This window comes from Phoca vitulina, unplaced genomic scaffold, assembly GCF_004348235.1.
Source record: "Phoca vitulina isolate PV1807 unplaced genomic scaffold, GSC_HSeal_1.0 scaffold22, whole genome shotgun sequence".
In the NCBI taxonomy this organism is placed as follows: domain Eukaryota; kingdom Metazoa; phylum Chordata; class Mammalia; order Carnivora; family Phocidae; genus Phoca; species Phoca vitulina.
In genome coordinates, this window is record NW_022589725.1 from 17,734,877 (window position 1) to 17,750,081 (window position 15,205).

The 15,205-nt window shown below is 43.5% G+C and overlaps 1 protein-coding gene across 3 annotated transcripts; it reads right to left on the bottom strand.

Moving 5' to 3' along the window:
• Nucleotides 1-6,665: 6,665 nt before the first annotated feature.
• Nucleotides 6,666-15,083, bottom strand: TMEM230 (transmembrane protein 230). 3 transcript variants are annotated; one of them, XM_032419880.1, is made up of 4 exons: nucleotides 14,962-15,083; nucleotides 12,879-12,999; nucleotides 11,437-11,559; nucleotides 6,666-7,740 (listed from the first exon to the last, which is right to left on the bottom strand). In XM_032419880.1, the coding sequence occupies exons 2-4, from the start codon at nucleotides 12,975-12,977 to the stop codon at nucleotides 7,600-7,602; spliced, it is 363 nt and encodes a 120-aa protein (XP_032275771.1). In that variant the 5' UTR covers nucleotides 12,978-12,999; nucleotides 14,962-15,083; the 3' UTR covers nucleotides 6,666-7,599. The 3 variants fall into 3 exon arrangements, with proteins under 3 accessions (XP_032275771.1, XP_032275769.1, XP_032275770.1); XM_032419878.1 differs by lacking the exon at nucleotides 14,962-15,083 and adding an exon at nucleotides 14,812-14,937; XM_032419879.1 differs by lacking the exon at nucleotides 14,962-15,083 and adding an exon at nucleotides 14,737-14,757.
• Nucleotides 15,084-15,205: the final 122 nt, after the last annotated feature.

A 15,205-nucleotide genomic window follows, 5' to 3' on the forward strand; every position in this document is an offset into this window, starting at 1 on the left:
AAAAAACTAAAAAGTATGACAGAAGTATTGGAAGACAGAGTTAAGTAAACCTTCCATAAAGGAGATCAAAAAGACAAAATATGGAAAAAGACAAAAATATGAAAAATCGGAGAGAAAAGATAAGGACCAACACCTAAAGAAACAATTCCAGAAACAGAAAGCAGAGACCTTAGAGTGAAGGAAATTATCAAAGAAATTAATTTCAGAAAATTCCCTAACACTAAAAGACATGAGTTTCCAGAGTGCCTGTGCTGGAGAAAAATAGGCCAACAACAAGACATGTCACTGTGAAATGTCAGAACACTGAATGCCATCCTACAAGCATCCAGAAAGAAAAATAGTAGCAAAACGAAGAACCTGGAATCAGAGTGGTACCAGACATCTCCACATAAGTCGTATGGGAAGGCTGAAGGCTCTGCAGTCACATCCTCACCTCTGGGGGACAAAAAGGAGGTAGAGAAAGGGCAGCAGGCTCCAGAGAGAGTTCCCGATGACATGGACAGAATACTAGGGGATACATATAGAAAAGGCGGAGCCTGATTTAGTGACAGCTACATAGAAAATCACATAAACAAATGAAAAAAGATTGTCAACTTCAGGGAAAACTAAAAGTTGTGCCAGAAGGGAGAAGTAAGTCATAATATATGTCCTGCCTAAGCTGCAAATAGGGTTTATATATTCTTAGTCACATCACAATGTTTAATATTGACCCATTCAAAACCACACAATTACATGGAGAAAACGGGGCTTGCACGTATGTGAGTAGGATGGGAGACAGTGAGGGCATGGGGCAAAATCTCCATTTTCTACCAGATAAAGTCAGTTGATTAGGCTTGAAAAATTGTGAAGTGGTAATATATCATGTGGAGAGCTCAAAGTCAATGCATAGAGATTCAGCTGGAAGAACCTAAGGTGGGTGGTTTGTCCCTTGGGGAATGGGGGAGAAGGCGTTGCTAAGAACAACTGATTTTCATAATAAGCCTGGTTTAACTATTTAACTTTTTATGATATGTGCACTGATCGTTTTGAGAAAAATAAGAAGTTTAAAAAGAAAACTACTATAGTTTCTTGTTCTTTAGCTGGTCACAACCTAGTCCCATGTAACCTAGGCAATCTTAATCCCCAACTCTCCCAATGCCCTGCCTGGACACAACACCCATTACCAGTGGGGCGGGGAGGGGAGCAGCCCAAGTTCACCCAAGTTCCCTCCCACCTGCCCTAGGTCTAGCTTGAGTCCTGTCTCCGCCAGACCCTTTCGGAGCCTGCCGAGCCTCCTTTCCTCTCCAATCCACTTAGCAGAGCAACAATTTTCTAAATTATTCATGGATGAATATTACTTTTTACATTGGTTTAGCTAGTTCAGATATGGAGCTCTCCTCCCTAAGTAAGTTGCAAACTTCTGGCAGAAGTAAACGATTCCTTTTTGATGTCTGGCAAATGTCCATAGTAGGTGCCCAAAAAACACTTCATGAATAAACTTAAAAGTAGAATTCAAGGTGAATTAACAGACAGATTTAAAACAAAGTCTGGAGATAAAACTAAGGTTAGATTAAAGCTGTGACTGATAATGGCTAAGGCATCTAGAGGACGTAATTGTATCAAGATAGAGCGGCCTTCAAAGCTCTGTGGTCTACTTTTTTGGTTAATGTTTAAGTTGAGTTGTTTTAATAAAGAGATATTTTGCCCCCAAAGTACTCTCAAGTTCCAAGTTTTGGTGACCCGGGCCTTGGAAAATAAATGTACTCTATTCTGCCAACAGCCCTGGGAGAGCAATACAGCGCAAGACCATCTTGAGTCAATGTTCAGAATGAGCAGGAGTCCTTAATCTTGGGCCCATTCAGTCCATGCTCTTCTGGTCCCACTGTGGTTTCACTCCCATTAAATGGAGAAAATACCTGGCATTTTCTGACATCCCCAAGAAGGGCAAACTTGGCGCTCTTAGCAAGTACCCTGTCAATATGCTCTGAAGTCTTAAAACGTTCAGATCATGGCTGAAGGGACAGGAGCCCGCAGCTATATCCAGAGATCTGACTCAGCCCCAGCTCCTCGTGCCAGTCATCTCCACTCTGCCAGGCCACGAACCCTGCTAGCTGTGTTGGTGATTCGGCTATTGCCACCTTTTCAGTTGTGGTCCTGAGGGTGGTGGTCTCAGAGCAAACTCGGTGGATATTAATCCTAGAGAAAACCCTCTCGAAGGACTAGAACCTTAGCCAAGACCGGAGCATTTTCTAGTTGGCTCTTCTCCAGTTAGGGAAAGGAACGAAAGAATGGAGGCATTGGAGACCCACAGAGCCATGGAGGAAAGTCAGCACCTCCAGTGTTCAGGGGCAGCTCCTGAGCCGCAAGGCCTGCCTCCCACAAACGCAGGAAAACATACCCTGCCTCTCACTGGGTCCTAAATTACACAGCTCCCTTCCCCTAGCCTTCAGAGCACTTGAATGTGCTCCCACTCCTGCCATGGACCTTCGCCATCTGTGGGACTTGTTTTGGTTTCTCACTGCTCACACGAAGCATCTTCACAAAGCCTTCCTGTGTTGTGTCCATGCCGTTTCTGTGAAGCTTCCTCGAGACACTGGGAGTTACTGGGTTGGCTGGAGAGTAACAGGTGGATCAAGGAGGAGGAGCTCTAAATTCTGGGTGCCCCCCACCCTCAGCCATTGGTGCTGCCAGAGAAGGTCCAGGCCCAAAGGGAAGAAATGGATTAGGAGGCACAGGGAGCCCCAAACCAGTGCTTCTCAGGCACCGACCTTACAGGTCTTGTTTAAACGCAGGTTTGGATTTAGCAGGGCTGGGGCAGGCCCAAGATTCTGCGTTTCTAACAAACTCCTGGTCCGCAGGCCACGCTTCGAGTAGCAAGGGGCAAGACTGAGGAGGGAAAGTGGAGAAAGAGGTGAAAACAGGGCCCATGGGAGGAGAAGTGAGGGAAAACAAGCTCCAGGAGAGGCGGTCTGCGAGGGCTCCCTGCAGGGCCTTCTGCGGCAGGGGCCTTGGTGGCCCCCGTGAGGGCTACAGTGGGGTGCTCTGGTCCTCTCCCTTCCCCTCTTGTTCCACGGGACTGGAGCACACAGCCTCCCAGGTGCATGCTGGGGGAGTGCCAGGGGCTGGAGACCTTCTCATTCCCTCCCTTGCCTTGGCTGGGCCCGACTGCCATGCTAGCTCGGGCGCCCAACTCCGTGGGACAGCAGATTCTTCAGGTTGGCCCCAGGGATAACAGATGGGTTCTCTCCCCTCCTGAGCTTCACCTGAGGAACTACTCCCTGAAGCCAAGGGACTGACCGTCTTCACTTCCTCAAACAGCAGCTTCCATTAACTGAGCGCTTACTGGGTGCCAGTCTGTATGTGAAGCGCCCTCCCACATGGTTTTATTTAATCCGCACATTTACCCTCGCAGATGGGAACTGGCTTATCCCCACCTTAAAAGGAAACTGAAGCTCCAGACACGATTTGCCCAACGCCTTACAGCTAATAGGACTCTACCCTCCCCACCCTGGCACTAAACCATAACTGAACGCGTGAGGCCAGGAGCCTGGGGGATCATGTCTAGGAGAGAAGCCTCGAGATAGGAGTTTAGATGACACAAGACAACTATGGCGAATTAATTTGGTTTATAACCCTTTGAAGGTCAAAACTGACTGTCCCTCGACCAGCTTCCCTCATTGAACCAGTAACAGAAGGCTCTTGTGTGGCAGCCGGCAGGGACACCCCAGGACCCCGCCGGATGGAACGTGCAGGTGGTTGTGAACTGGGCTCAACGGCCTGAGCAAAGGGTGCCAGGCGGAGACTGGACTCACCAGGTGGCACCAACCAGTCTGAGGAGGAGCCGGCCTGCCAGGCAGCTGACGGGAGGGTCATTCAGGACCATCTGAATCGAATGGTTCCAGCCCAACTGTCCACACCTCGAAGGAACATTACATAGCATTCTGGGATGGAAATGCACTTTGAACTTTGGTTCTTCATTTAATAAACTGAAGTGCCCCCAAACACTGTGCTGGACTTTGTGCGACCCTAAGACACACTCTTGCCCTTAACAAAAACAGTTAGCAGATTGGGCACACAAGCAGCCAAGCAACGGTGAGGACTGTGGTGAACTGACAATTCTGCTCAGACGAAGCTGCTTTACTACCTTGCTCCAGGTGGTTGTAGCGTCTCAGTACAGAAGAAAAATCTAGTGATTTTTCAAGAAAACCCCCAAATCAAAATGTGAACCCTTCCATTTTTAACAACAAAATGCAGGCCGACATCTGTGTTCACTAGTTTGCAACCTCTGCTCCTCACTGACCATGCCCAATTTTTCCTGTTATGCCTTTAGCATCTCACACAACAGGGCAAAAGGAATCAGTCAGTATGCGGCGAGCGCACTGACCAGGGGAAGCTTATCCAGAGGCAACGGGTCTGAATCTCCAGCATACATAAAACATTTGACGCAACCCCAGAGGATTTTTAGCCTTGGAAATGATGAACGAGAGGTCTAACAGTTGTTGCAAGTAAGAAAATCCTTATAAAGCTGAAGCACATGGGGGCGCTTGGGTGGCTCAGTCGGTTAAGCCGCTGCCTTCGGCCCAGGTCGTGATTCCAGGGTCCTGGGATCGAGTCCCACATCAGGCTCCCTGCTGAGTGGGGAGCCTGCTTCTCCCTCTCCCTCTACCTGCCGCTCCGCCTGCTTGTACTCTCTCTCTTTAATAAAAATAAAAAATCTTTAAAAAAAAAAAAAAAAGCTGAAGCACATGTCTTAGCCAACATTGGGGGGGGGGGGGGGGGAGAAGGCTGCTTTTACATAAAATATACATTTAACAATTGACTTAGGTCCCCACTACTGTCTATGGCTCTGCCCACCCCCACCCCTTCTTTACTTGCCCGGCCCTTAAAGGCACTTGGGCTTTCATATTTGGTAAGGGCAATTCAGGCTTTGCCTTGAGTCCCAAATGTCCAACCTATTACCTAAGAATATTATCCAACTTGGTGTTTTTTCCAAGGATTAAAATCAAACAGTATGTAATAAAAGTGCTTGGCACATCTGGGCAAAGGTTTCAAGAAACATTCACCATTGTTACAAACGTTTAGATGTTTTCTATAAAGAACCAAAATACACACTTACTGTCAATGCAGTTACAGGGAGTCTGATTTTGTCTTAATAAACAATACTTGAGGGGCACCTGGGTGGCTTAGTCAGTCAAATTTCTGACTCTTGACTTCAGCTCAGGTGGTGATCTCAGGGTGTTGAGATAGAGCTCCACGTCGGGCTCTGCGGTGAGTGTGGAGTCTGCTTGAGATTCTCTCTCCCTCTGCCTCCTCCCCTCCCCCTGCTCGCTGTCTCAAAATAAATATATAAAATCTTAAAAAACCCAAACAAATAATACTTGAATAAACAATCCCACCTGAATGTTCACATAGAACAGCAAGGGCCATTTATTAGGAGACATCAGAGGGGAGGATTAGGACTTTTATGGTCTCTGCTCTTGGGACCCTGGGACTACATGCACAGCTTGAAAAACTATATTCTAGTGTAGATTTTTAAAAAGAATGTGGCTGATCTCCATGGATATGGAAAGAAATAGCAAACAGAGTAAGTGAAAAAAAGGAAAATTATAGAAATATACAATGGAAGTCTTGAGTTTTAAAAAGGATGGGTTTATGTGCTTAGAACACTTCTAGATGGGTGTATAAGAAACTTCATTAGACAACCTTAGAGAATGGGTTGGGGAGCAAATGTTTACCTTCTATCGCAAGATGCTTACTTCTCATTTTACGGCCTTCAGTTCCATTTTGAGCATTCTCCCCTTACCAGAAGCATCATTACCCTTATAACAAGGACCAAATAGGGGTGCCTGGGTGGCTCAGTCAGTTAAGCATCTGACTTCAGCTCAGGTCATGATCTCAGGGTCCTGGGATTGAGCCCTGCTCAGGCTCTACGCTCAGTGGGGAGTCTGCTTCCCCTCTCTCTCCTTGCTCGTTCTCTCTCCCTCCTTGCTCGTTCTCTCTCCAATAAATAAAATCTTAAAAAAAAAAAGACCAAATAATTTGGTTTGGCCAAAACCTTCTGGTCTGAGTTTTTGCTTTACACAGTTCCCATGATAAAGCTTTATAGATCTCTTTACATCTCCAGTGTCAAGGCCCAGGAACTTCAATTAGAGTACTGGGCTCCCCAGCCTCCTCTCCCATTACCAAATGCACCTAACTTTGGAAGTTGCTTCAGGTCGCCCCCCCATCCCTCATTTCCTGAGTCCTAGGTGTTTTTCTCATATGCACTCACTCTGTGAGTGGTATCATTCAGCTTTTAGATATTGTCCCCATAATGACTCCCTAATTTCTAGCCCTGGCCTAGACTCTCTCCTGAACTCCAGATCCATGCTTTCCAATTGCCTACTCAACAGTTCCATGTGAATGTAGAGTACACATCTACAATTTAACACACCCAAAAGTGAATTCACCTTCCCCAATAAACTTGTTCCACCCACAGCCCTCCAAATCTCAGTTGATGGCCCTTCCAGGCTTCTAGTCACCCACGTCCACAAGCTCATAGTAAGAGGACAACTGAAAAGCAGTCTGACCCACAAGGCCAGTTATCTAAAAATGAAGATGGCCCTGGGTACTGGGATCAAAGATCTCATATAATCATTAAAATGTTTTCTGAAATATACTTGAAATTAACTCACTTTAAGTCTAGGTTTAGATTTTGGCATTTTAATTTCTTTTGAGTATGTCACTTTGTGCAAGCTAGGAAACAGAATCAAACTAAGGCAGTCTAGTCCATCTAGGGATCCAGGTTGAGTCTTGCAGTCTTCAGCAGAATGACATCATAATGCAAGGTGCTAACAACAGGTTTATAATCTCTAAATAACAATCACTTATCTACATTTTTTCCTTAGGAAACAGCCAAAGTCCAGTCCTTAAAGGCACGATATACAGAACATCTTGATCTATAAAGAACAGAATAACCCAAATTATGTTGGCCAACTTACTGGTGGACCAAATCAAAGCCGACCAAGGATTGGTGAACAGAGAAGGCGTTTACCTTCTGGAAACTTGCTCTGAGATTTTAAAAAAGTCCTGGCTGCTGTTAATAAGAAAGCAAGTAAAAAATATTACAGATGCACCCACACTGACATTTGATTTGCCAAGGTCTTCCACTAGCACACAAAGTGAGAGATGAGTGTAGGGGTAAGATACTTAGATGTTTTCAAGATAAATTACTAGTAATATGAAATTTGACATATTAAATTTTTCCATTTGCTACCAGAACTGACAATGAGGACTATTTAAAAGAAATGCTGAACTCCAAAAAGGGTGGCAGCAGTCACACTCTCCACTACAGGGTAACCTCCTGCTTTCCCACACCATTAACACCGCTACTCTTCCAAGATACATACTCGTGGGGAAAAACTTGTCAACTTTTGCCAGAGCCAGGAGATGAAAAATAGAGCATGTCCTAATTAGTTAATTTGTAACTGTAAGCTCAGTTGACATCTTGAGGATGGCCATTCTTTTGTTTAACATCTGCAAACTGCAGAACTCCTTAGCCCTTAGCCAGTTTCTGCTCAATATCTTAAAGCTGGTCTCAGTCCCATCTGTGACTCTTCTCCTCAGGGTTGAGGGTTGGTGCTAGTCATCAAAATCTGGAATGTCATCGTAGGAGTAACCCCGGTAGCCTTTGGATGCATAGTAGGCGATGCGAAGGTGGTAAAATCCTGGCAGGAACACCAGGATGCCAATGATCAGGACGGGAACAGCCCGGTCTGCCCCCTGGTGGCAGAAGGTGGCAAACACATTAGTACCATACAAATTACCAATTTTAAAATAAAACAAAGCCATAGGTTCAACCCATACATCAGTATTTTACACTCTTCAGAGCATTTCCTTTGGGTAGTATGCTACCAACGGAACAGGTTTACATCTCTTTTCCTCCTGATTATAAAATGTAGAAAAACTAGGGGCGCTTGGGGGGCTCAGTCGTTAAGCGTCTGCCTTCAGCTCAGGTGATGATCCCAGGGTCCTGGGATCAAGCCCCACATCAGGCTCCCTGCTCCGTGGGAAGCCTGTTTCTCCCTCTCCCACTTCCCCTGCTTGTGTTCCTGTTATTCCTATCTCTCTCTCTGTCAAATAAATAAATAAAATCTTAAAAAAAAATGTAGCAAAACTGCAAAGCACTAAAAATTATAAAGTAAATAAATTGTCCATCTTCATCCATAGATACTTCGTTTATTTCCTTCTTTTCTCCATTCTAGTTTCTAGTTGTGAACACACCATACCCTGTGCCTTGTTTTAGTCTCTTAGTGTAACAAGCAATTGCCAAAATATTATGAAAAGTTCAGCACTGGGGGTGGGAGATAGGCAAAATGGGTGAAGATAGTCAGAAGGTACAAACTTTCAGTACAAAACAAGTAAGTTCTGGAGATGCAATGAACAGCATGGTGACTAGAGCTAATAATACTGTATTGCGTATTAGCAAGTTGCTGAGAGTAGATCTTAAAAGTTCTCATCACGGGCGCCTGGGTGGCTCAGTTGGTTAAGCGACTGCCTTCGGCTCAGGTCATGATCCTGGAGTCCCGGGATCGAGTCCCACATCGGGCTCCCTGCTCAGCAGGGGGTCTGCTTCTCCCTCTGCCCTCTTCCCTCTCGTGCTCTCTGTCTCTCATTCTCTCTCTCTCAAATAAATAAATAAAATCTTTAAAAAAAAAAAAAAAAGTTCTCATCACAAGAAAAAAAATTCTAACTATGTGTGGTGATGGATGTTAACTAGACTTATTGTGATCATTTTGCAATATAGACATATATTGATCATGTTGTACACCTGAAACTAACATGTTATATGTCAACTAATGGTGTCTATCATTCCACTGTCATGGATGCACCATAGTTTTACTTAACCACCCCCCTACCGACTGTTGGATACTTTGGTTGTCTCTCACTTTTTGTAACTGTACAGAATACCACAATAAACTTCATTGTTTTCCTTGGCCTTTCAGATTCTACTGTATATTCCCATGAGCACAATTCACAGGTCAAAGAGGAAGAAATGGTGTTAAGTGTTTTTATCAATAGGGCTTCAACTATTTGGGGAGTTCCAGGAGAGCAGGGACTTTGTTCATCCCTGGATCCCCAGCTGTGCCCAAAATATAAATGTATTAAATGAATGAATCCACTCATAAAATTACTCTGCCTTGTTTTTAGGTACAGTTTTAAATGTTTATACAGTTAAATTTATCCTCCTTTTCCTTTGTGATTTTTCCCATTAATTTTAAGCTTTCCCTCATCTAAGGTAAACCCAATCTAAAAATCTCTCTTTTTTTTTCAAAGATTTTATTTATTTGTCAGAGAGAGAGAGAGAGAGAGAGAGAGAGCATGCGTGCATAAGCAGGGGGAATGGCAGGCAGAGGGAGAAGCAGGCTCCCTGCTGAGCAGGGAGCCCAATGCGGGACTAATGTAATGTTACAGCAATGATTCTCAAAATGTGGTTGATGGACCACCAGCATTACCTGGGAACTTGTTAGAAATGCAAATTCTCACCACCCACCTATAGAACTGGAATCTCTGGGAATGGAACCAAGGAATCTGTGTGTTAACAAGTCTGCCAGATGATTCTGATTAACATCGAAGTTTCAAAACCAACCTGCCATAACAAATACACAGCACCTCCTATGATATATTCTTTCTAAAAGAAAACCTGAATCTAAGTAAGTCTCTAAATCTAACAAAAATACGAAGTCAAGGTCAAAGATATTAATACAGCACCCGTAAACTTATATAAAAACTGTTACAGATGCATACTGAAGATGCTACTTGAGAATACCAGCAAAATAGAGGTCCCTGGGGGGCTCAGTCAGTTAAGCATCAGACTCTTTTTTTTTTTTTTTTAAAGATTTTATTTATTTATTTGAGAGAGAGAGAATGAGAGACAGAGAGCATGAGAGGGAGGAGGGTCAGAGGGAGAAGCAGACTCCCTGCCGAGCAGGGAGCCCGATGCGGGACTCGATCCCGGGACTCCAGGATCATGACCTGAGCCGAAGGCAATTGCTTAACCAACTGAGCCACCCAGGCGCCCAAGCATCAGACTCTTGATTTCGACTCAGGACATGAGCTCAGGCTTGTGAGACTGGGCTCCATGCTGGGTATGGAGCCTGCTTAAGATTCTCTCTCTCTCCCTCTCCCTCTGCCCTCCACCACTCTCATGAGCTCTCTCTCTCTCTCTCAAAAAAAACAAAAACAAAAACAGAAAGAATACCAGCAAAATGTAAATCTGCTATTTGGTTTCATACACAGGAAAAAAAGGTGGGGGAATACATGAAGCAAAATGTTTATAACTGTTGATGATGAGTGGTAGACACAGAGGGCTTTAATACATTATTTCATTTACTTCTGTTTTGTTTGAAATATCTGTAATAAAAAGTGAAAAAACTCCAAACCAAAAAAACAAAACTTATTAGTGATTCTCTTAACATCTTTATTTATAAAGCAGTCTTTTATAAACCACACAAGGTAAAATGATATATGCTGCATGTGGATGTCACCTCCACTCTCAATATTCATAATATCATTAACAGAGTCCTCTGGAATTGATACTGTATACTGCAATGAAAGTTAACTGAAGGCACAGTCCTGAAGCTAGATGTTCAAACACAGATTGCACCAAGTAAACACGTGGTGACCATATAATAATTTTAAATAGATAAGAAACAAAAGCAAATCAGATTCACTTCTTAAAAACCACATGCAGCCATTTTATTGCAACAGTGCTACTATTCCCAATTTCTATAGTGTCCACAGTTTTTCAGACGTTGGCTGTGTTCCCTCTGCAGAACAATATGACCATCATCCCCTGGCCTGGTGTGTGTTGAAGAACAGACATGACTTGTGATCATTATTAGTTCAGATCAACTTGGGCACTGTCTATTAGTGTATGTACATAGCCCGAGAAAAAGAACCACCAAACACCACTTTAGGTTTTGAAGATAACACTCGGAAGCATAACAAGAACTCCAACCAAACCCAATGTAAGAAGGATCAGACTCATGAGTCACAAGTCCTGGTTTGGTCAGTGGCCCCAGACCTATAGAAGCCTCACTGTTTCTCCCCAAACCTGGAATGTCTGTGGCACTGCAAAATTGCAATAACACATTCTACTCCAGGTACAGCCGTTATCAATCAGGAATCCTCAATGCAAGGCTCAGCTTTGCTGTTCTAAACTATCACAGTGGGAAGATTGCTCGACATCTCAGAGGGAAAATGCGCCTACCTGCCCCCACACACCTCACAGAAACTGTGGGACAAGCATGTTCTTGCTCAAAAAAAAGAAACATATGCTTTGTTATCAGAGAACAAAATCTGAAAGAACACTCTTTTCTTCTTTCTGCTGGCAAATCCTGTACTAGATATGAATATAAAACAACAGAGCCCACTTTAAAGATTTCATGGCACATTCCCACAAACCCTTCAACTTACCCCTTTGCTGATATAGCCAGCCAGCAGAAGGGAGCCTATGATTATGAGAAAGGCGCCAATCAGAAACAGCACTGTAGCAAGCGCAATGGCCTTATATGGGATCTTAGGAGGGCTCTTCTTAAACTGGAAGAGAAATAAACAAAAAAGGCACAGCATTATGAAAATATCAGGACTGAGACACTTTAAAGCAAGGAGGAAAATAAGAACCAAGGTGGATGCTTTGTGTGTCTTGAAGGAAGTCCTACCACCCACTAGAGCTCTGGGAGAGAAAGGCAAGGGACAAACAGGAAGTGAAGCTCTAGTTATTGCTCTAACAGTCACTCAGAGGAGTTCCAGCAGAATGTTACTCTTTCTACTTCTAATCTCATTCCACATACCATTCACCATAAGAAAATATTTTCTTACAAAAACAAAAGACACTTTAATGGTCATTCATTGATTAAACATGTATTTATTAAATGCCTGGCACATGGAAGGTTGTACTAATCTATAGGGATTCAAGAGTGAATATCATGGTCTGGAGAAGTAAACAAAACTAGTGATTTCTGGCATTCAAAGTTAAGTTAGCATATAGTCAAAGGTTTTAGAAACAGCTTTTTCTAAAGCACTAGTTGCCCACCCCATGGATCAAGTAACCTAACTTGTTAATAAGTTCAATTCAAAGTTAAGATTCAGAGACAAGCTTTCTAAGGTTTGCCTCATTTCTGTATCTGACCTAACTGGCTGGAAGCTTCCCAGATGTCCTTTCAAAAAAAAAAAAAAAACTTCTCTCCTTCAAGTATGGGTCCGAAGAGCGCAAAGAGTCATTGATTTGTTTATATTTAAAGGGATGGGTTCCTGCCTCTTCCTCCTTAGCCCTGGTTCCACCTAAACTATTCTAAGGGGAAGTGGTCAAAAGGAGATGCTACACATTAAGTATTTTATAAATAATGAATCAGGGTAGAATACAAACTTAACAAATATTCTGTTTTACTTACTGTTTGCCACAAAGAATACCTTTAATAAATTGGATCTCATGACATCAGGAAAGAAGGAAGATTCCCACAATCTGCTGGCTTTAGCAGCTAGTTTCTCCCTTAAAAGATGAACTGGCTTTGACTAAAGTGTAAACGAACCAATGACACAGTCCTTAAAAAAATTCTACTTAACAAAACACAATCTGAGTATTTTCCAGAAAAACTAAATAAAATACATAACTACTGGGCTCTGGCGTTACAACTAAAAATTCTTAGAAATGAACAATATTTATATTTGTTTGAAACTGCTCTACCAAGGCCCCTCCTTCTGCAAACTATGGTTGAAAGGGTCTCAGAGGTGAGTTTCCTTCTTGCTGCTCCTTCTGATCCCCATGGACAGTTAGCAAATCCTCCACCTGGAAGGTCTTCCTGCTAACTCAACAGAAACAGAGCCAGCTAGTCTCATCAGCTCCCTTCGGCATTTACCTGAAGGTCAATGTAGCCATCGTCTGTGCTGGAGAGCCTGGAGTATTTCACTTTACTACTGGGGATGCCAGTAGCCAGGTTGGTACGGGACGGCATCATAACACACTGACACAGCTATAGTCTGAAGACAAAGAAAACTGTCATTGTATGCAAGTGACAACAGTGTGTTACATATATTGGGAGTTTTGGGCTGAGATGTCATACCAAGCAACTGGCAATTTACACTCCATTGCACTTAAAATCTGATATTCCTTTGACAAAGTGAAAACATTCTCATTATGTATCTACTCTGGCTTGTCCTGGTAGAACGAGAGTCAAGACATTTGCCAAGAAACAGACCTCATGTTTATCTTGGCACCAATATTCCTGTGCCTCCTAATTTTTCCAAAGCCTCACACAGAGCAGGTGAGGAGTGGTGACTTAAATCTGAGTCTGACACCTAAGTCCACATTTTCAGTCATTCTGCTATAGTACTGCCTGGCCCCTGTCCCTGTTTCAGGAAAAAGCAAGAAGAGCATATGCTCAAATGATTCTCTTACTTGCCAGGGACGGAGAATGGGTAGGATATGGAATACACTCACATCAGCATTTTGTTGATCCCCCTTAATGGGTATCTTTCTTTTAACGCAAAAAATCTGTAGAGCTTCCTGTAAATTTGGCTATCAGCACTATCAGTACTGGTAATCAGCACTGTACCAGTGCCAATTTCCCTGCCTCTCTGCCCCACCGCAAGCACTGAAAGTAGTGATTTCATTTTCCAGATTACTTCTATAGCTTCCTAAAAAAATAAATAAATAAAATAAAATCTGGTTTTTGTTCAAAATATTCAAAACCAACTTCAGTAATGAAATCATGGCTATTTTGTCACTAGTTGAAGAGATAGTAGATAAGATTAAAAAACAATGACATTTAAATGGGGGAAATATTTGTAATTTGTGCACTTTTCTGCCATAAAATCACAAAGTTATATGCATAAAACAAGTAAATCTATTTTGATTGTGAAGCTAATTCTAAAGGTGAAGTGGATCTGTAAAAAGGGAAAATTAAGTATTTCACAATAAGGACAACATTTAAAAAAAAAAAAACAGAAACCATAAAGACTTTGCCTTCCTCTGGTATGATACTTTGTAAATAACCATCATCATTATCATAATGTCAGTTAATAATCACGCAGTGTTGGTTAGATACCAGGTACTACTCCAAGTGCTTTCTATATACTTTATCCCAATTATTAATGAGCCGTTTTAAGTGGCCCGCAGTCAACCTAAAATAACTAGCATTATGATGGAATTGGTGCTAAATGCAAATGTCCCTTTTTATATTATATACCAGTGCAGAAATCAAGTACTGAATCCAGAATGCTAATTTATATGCTTTTTTGAAGTTAGCTCAAACTGCATCAAATACTAGGTTTTTAAGTGTTGCGATCCCGATTACATGATAACCTAAATTTAATTCTACAAAATTTAAAGTCCAAACTACCGCTATGTGGGGGTTTTGAGGGCATTTAATCACCTCTGATTTGTATCGTCTTTTTAAAAAAAGTTTACATACTCTGCCATTACCTATTCATACACCCGTATCAAAACATAAAAAATCGCAGGGTGTCAGGGAGAGGGGAGACGAATGCTTACTGGCGGCAAAGAGTAAGAATTCTGCAAGAGGAAGGAAAAACGTAAACCGAGGTTTTCAGAGTACCAGCCCAAGTTCCCAAAAGGCTTTTTTTTTTTTTTTTTTTTTTTTACCGGTTCCACCGCAACCCCCAAACTCCCTAAACACACGAGGGTTGCAAGACTTTAAAAGCATCAGTAAAGCATTCAGCGCAGTGCCTGGCATTATGCGCCTCCACACACACTACCTTCCTGCCCCTCTCCAAGCCTAGCCAGGAAGACAAATAAAAACCGACGCGAATTTAGACGGAAACAAACAAGACCGGTTTCTGGGAAGAGGGCAGCGGTGACCCGGGCTGGCGAACGCTCCACACCCAGACGCGAAGTGGATGTCGGCAGGGAGCGCAGTCTCGGCCCCGCCGGGCTCCTGAGGGGGGCGCTTCTGTCCCCGCCCCGCCGCACACACGCCTTACCGGAACGCCGCGCCAGGCCGCCCGCGCACAGACAGCTCGCTCACGGTTGGCAGCAGAGGCGCCTGAGGCCTCATGGCACGCCTCACCTAACGGCCACCCCGCCCCACCCGCCCAGCTCGGCGCCGGAAGTGACACGCCGAACGGCGGCGCGCCGGAAGTGGCGTCACCGGGAGCGACGTCCTCTCATTCCACTCTTCGAAAGTTCCCGTTTCGGTCCTGCGCTAGTGGGAGCATCCTGCGGGCG